The following is a 4,406-nucleotide window of genomic DNA, read 5'->3' on the forward strand; positions in this document are numbered from 1 at the left end:
GCAAGGTAGTTTAAGCGTATGCATCTTTGATCCTCCTTGGAAGCATTTTTCCCATTATAACTATAGGGTATAATACTCTTGTCTAAAATTTGTTCTAATTGTGAGTCTATGGTTCTAAAAGCATTTATCACACTAGTAGACCATGAAACATAATTAGAACAATTGGAAAGTAATATGTCAAGAGTTACCTCATTGTTTTCCTTTGGAGATGTCTTCTTGTTCTTTTGGAATCTTCTTCGAGCCATCACTTCGAGTTGTTAGACTCAATATGAAGTGCCTAGCTCCAATACCAATTGAAAGTCGCCTAGAGGGGGGGTGAATAGGCGAAACCTGAAAATTATAACTTTAAACCCAGACTTGATCCCTTGATTAGTGGTTAGAACAAGATTCACAATTATCGGAGTATAAAACTAAGTCCTTGGCTTGCAAAGAGTATTGCCTTCACAGAATGTGGAATTAATCAAAAGTAATACTACTAAGAATGTTAATAGAGAATATTGCAAGAGGGCTTAGTTGAAAGGAGAAATAACACAAGTTCTTCCTTGCACGATGTTGCTTCTCTAAATGGGATTTTAACTTGAAGCAACACAAAGCAATATCAATAAAGAATATAGCAAGAGAACTTAGATAGGGAGAAGGCAAACAAATCACAAGCAATAAACACAAGTGACACGGATGATTTGTTTTACCGAGGTTCGGTTCACCAAGAACCTAATCCCCGTTGAGGAGTCCACTAAGGACGGGTCTTTTTCAACCCTTTCCCTCTCTCCACCGATCACCAAGACCGGTGGGTGCTTCTTCTTCTTTGTCAACAAAAGACTGAAGTCTCTGCAAGGCCAACCACAAAGATAAGGGGCTCTTGCTAGCTTTACAATGAATGGGAGTCAAAACTCCAAGCTCAAATGATCACAAGATGTAGCACACACTTTCTCTCAATGATTCTCACAAGGCACTATCGCTAAATCACACGAGTAGCTCTCTTTTGCTAGATCTCTCTTTTGTAGCACTTGTGTTGATTGTGGTGGTCTAAATCTTGTGTATAAGATGGATCAATGAATGGAGGTGGTTGGGAGAGCTTGGATATGTCAACTATATGACTTGGAATGTTGTTTGGGCTCCCTCACCTTGAAATGGCCGGTTAGAGTGGTATTTATAGCCACCAAACAAATTATAGCCGTTGGGGAAGGCTGCTGGTGATGGGCGCACCGGACACTGTCCGGTGTGCCGCCACGTCAGCCGACCGTTAGGGTTAGGAGCTGGTCGACCGTTGGAGGCTTTGTCCTCATGTGGCACCGGACAGTCCGGTGTCGTACCGGACAGGTACTGTTCACTGTACGGTGCGCCTCTGACTTTGCGCACTGTTCACGCTATCAGCCCCTTTTGCAGTCAACCGTTGCGTGGAGGTAGTCGTTGCCCGCTGACTCACCGGACAGTCCGGTGGCACACCGGACAGTCCGGTGAATTATAGCGGAGCGTCCTTGAAAAAACCCGAGAGTGGCTGGTTTTATCTGTTCGGTCCTGGCACACCGGACACTGTCCGGTGGCACACCGGACAGTCCGGTGCGCCGTTCCTCCGCACACTCAAGTTTATTTGGCTCCTTTGTATTTGAACCCTATCTTGAATGTTTATTGGTTTGTGTTTAACCTTTATGCACCTGTAGAACATATATTCTAGAGCAAACTAGTTAGTCCAATATTTGTGTTGGGCATTCAATCACCAAAATTAATTATGGGAAAAGGTTTGACCCTATTTCCCTTTCAGAGGGCAAGCCTCTTTCGACGCCCATGTCCACCTCGACGACACTTGACACTGATGAGGATGGCGAACCCATGACCAGAAGGAGTACATAAGCATGATTGGCTCTCTCTTGTATTTGACTACGACGAGGCCGGGCATACACTTCGCAATGTGTTTGTGCGCTCGTTTCCAGGCTTCCCCACGCACATCTCACAGGAAGGCTGTGAAACGGATTATGAGGTACCTACGTTTCACTCCTGAGTTTGGTTTGTGGTACTCCTCATCGTCCGTTCTGTCCTTGTGCGGTTATTCTGATGCTGATTTTGCGGATTGTCTTTTAGAGCGCAAGTCTACTTCTGTGACTTGTCAGTTTTTTGGTACTTCGTTGGTTTCATGGTCTTCTCGAAAACAGTCTAGTGTTGCCCTGTCTACCACAGAGGCCGAGTATGTTGCTGTCGCTAACTGTTGTTCGCAGTTACTTTGGATGATGGCTACCTTACGAGATTTTGACTTTTCATCATGTGCCTCTGCTTTGTGATAGCACGAGTGCCATAAGTGTTGCCAAGAATCCTGTGCTACATTCGAGGACCAAGCACATTCATGTTCACTTTCACTTTCTTCGTGATCATTATGAGAAAGGCGACATCGAATTGCGCTATATTGATACCACTCGCCAGCTTGCTGACATTTTGACCAAACCCCTTGATCAAAAAACTTTTGTTCATTTGTGAGGGGAATTGGGTGTTTGTTTCCCTTTTTGATTAGAGGTCTCCCTTTTGGTCTTTTCTTCTTATTTTTTGCTTTCATTTTCTTTTGTATTATATCTGCATGAATGTGATTCTGCTTCTAGTAGTATGTTCTTTGTGTACATGATAATGCTATAGCATACTTAGGCTCTTTTTGCTCATATTGATACAATATTGTTGAGCTAAGTTGTTTTCATAATTGTGAACTTGACTATTACTTGCTTAATCTAAAATTGTTCACCATTAAGATTGGCACCTAGCATGTGTAGGATGTGTTGAAATCCTTTTTGCTATTACTCGTATGCTAGGTGGCTATGTCTCATGCCTTGAGTCATTCACTTGTCTTGATTTATTCATATCGTGCTAAAGATTCAAAATCAAGATAAGTGATAATCAGAAAGATCGAGATGTATTTGTATTTTTCACCACATCACTGTATCAAGACTGCTTCCATTTGCACTTTTGAATGAACTTGAGCAGTGTAGTGGACGATCGAAACCGGTGTTTTTAGCTTTTGATTGCTTGTCTACATAGGCTACACCCGGTTGAAAAGTCAGACCAAGACAATGCTTACAACCTCTCGCACTCACATGCTTTTCAATAAAATTTGGAATCCACTGCAAAATCCGATAAATCTTGTTCATGTCGTCGTCGCCGCCGCTCCGCTTCATTTAGGAAGCACACCACCGACTGCTTGTCTTCAAGTGGCCACATCTTGTGACGATGACCCACACATCTCTCTGCATCCCTGCCCACTGCGGTCCTCATACCCATGATAATTCTACTGCCCATACTATTATCCGGGAAGGCAGATGCTATGCCACTCACCAGTTCTTCAGACTCCACGCCATCCACCACCACAAAATACCTATATATATAAACAGCAAACGAAGGAGGAAAAAAAAGGTCAATATATATATAGAGGGAATAGTTAATTAATCAGCAAATTGCACACAGAAAAGTGGAAAAGAAATCACCTTTTCCTTTGGAGATACTCGGGTAACCCATGAACTTGGTCAGTACGACGAGCCCCAGGAAACGCTCCGGCGAATCTAATAAACGCGGTTTCGAAATACAAATTCAGAAGGTAGATTTTAGAACAAATATGCATGCGGCTGAAAATATGACGGCTCACCTGTGAAAAAATCCACCACTGCTATCTTGTGGATCCTCTTGCAGTCTAAATTGCTCGATTATCTCTTCCAGAACGATGCTGCAGTCCTTCCCAGCAGCGCTGACATACGCATGCAGGGAGAACCTTCTGCTCTCCTGTACGTCCGTGTACACTGTGTGGCAAAGCTTGGTCTCCCCTATGCCACCGAAGCCGACGACGGAGATCACCATCACCTTGAGGACCTTGTCCAGCTCATTGTCGGGTCTCCGGACGAGGAGGTCCAGAAGCTCATCGAGGTCCTCCTTCTTGCCCACAAGATCAGCCAGCGGAAAGCCCTGGGTGCTTGAAGTAGTGGAGGAAGAAGCAGCGCCTTGACTAGGAGCCTCATTCGTCGGAACCGCCATAAACTCCGGATAGGACTGTACACATCTGATTAAATCCTGGATGATAGTAATCTTGCCATTAAGCTTCGCACCTGTCATGGTTCCGGCACGGCGGCCTTCTATTAGGTCTTCGATGTCGTACGCCAAGCATCTGAGGTATCCAGCCCAGGATTGAAGCCTGTCGGACGGGTCTTGGGAACTCCTGATAGTCTTCCGAGTATCACGGATGATGCCCTGGATGTAGCTAAGCTGGGATTTCAGGGTTTCAACATCACTGTCACGGACTTGCCGTTTCTTCAGTGCACCTTGTATCCCTTTAATGGCTATAGGCAGGACCGGGGCCGCCAAGTTAGCGATTGCACCGATAATTGCTGGCTCCACACCTGTCATCTCTCCCCCCCTCTCTGTTGCTTGGCTAGAGTTCG

The 4,406-nt window shown here is 44.8% G+C and overlaps 1 protein-coding gene across 1 annotated transcript; it reads right to left on the reverse strand.

Annotated features, from left to right (window-relative positions):
- Window positions 1-2,875: 2,875 nt before the first annotated feature.
- LOC100193382 (uncharacterized) lies at window positions 2,876-4,406 on the reverse strand. Its single transcript, NM_001138511.1, has 3 exons — window positions 3,620-4,406; window positions 3,462-3,536; window positions 2,876-3,352 (listed from the first exon to the last, which is right to left on the reverse strand). The coding sequence occupies exons 1-3, from the start codon at window positions 4,369-4,371 to the stop codon at window positions 3,082-3,084; spliced, it is 1,098 nt and encodes a 365-aa protein (NP_001131983.1). The 5' UTR covers window positions 4,372-4,406; the 3' UTR covers window positions 2,876-3,081.

The sequence above is a fragment of the Zea mays genome, chromosome 4 (assembly GCF_902167145.1).
Source record: "Zea mays cultivar B73 chromosome 4, Zm-B73-REFERENCE-NAM-5.0, whole genome shotgun sequence".
NCBI lineage: Eukaryota > Viridiplantae > Streptophyta > Magnoliopsida > Poales > Poaceae > Zea > Zea mays.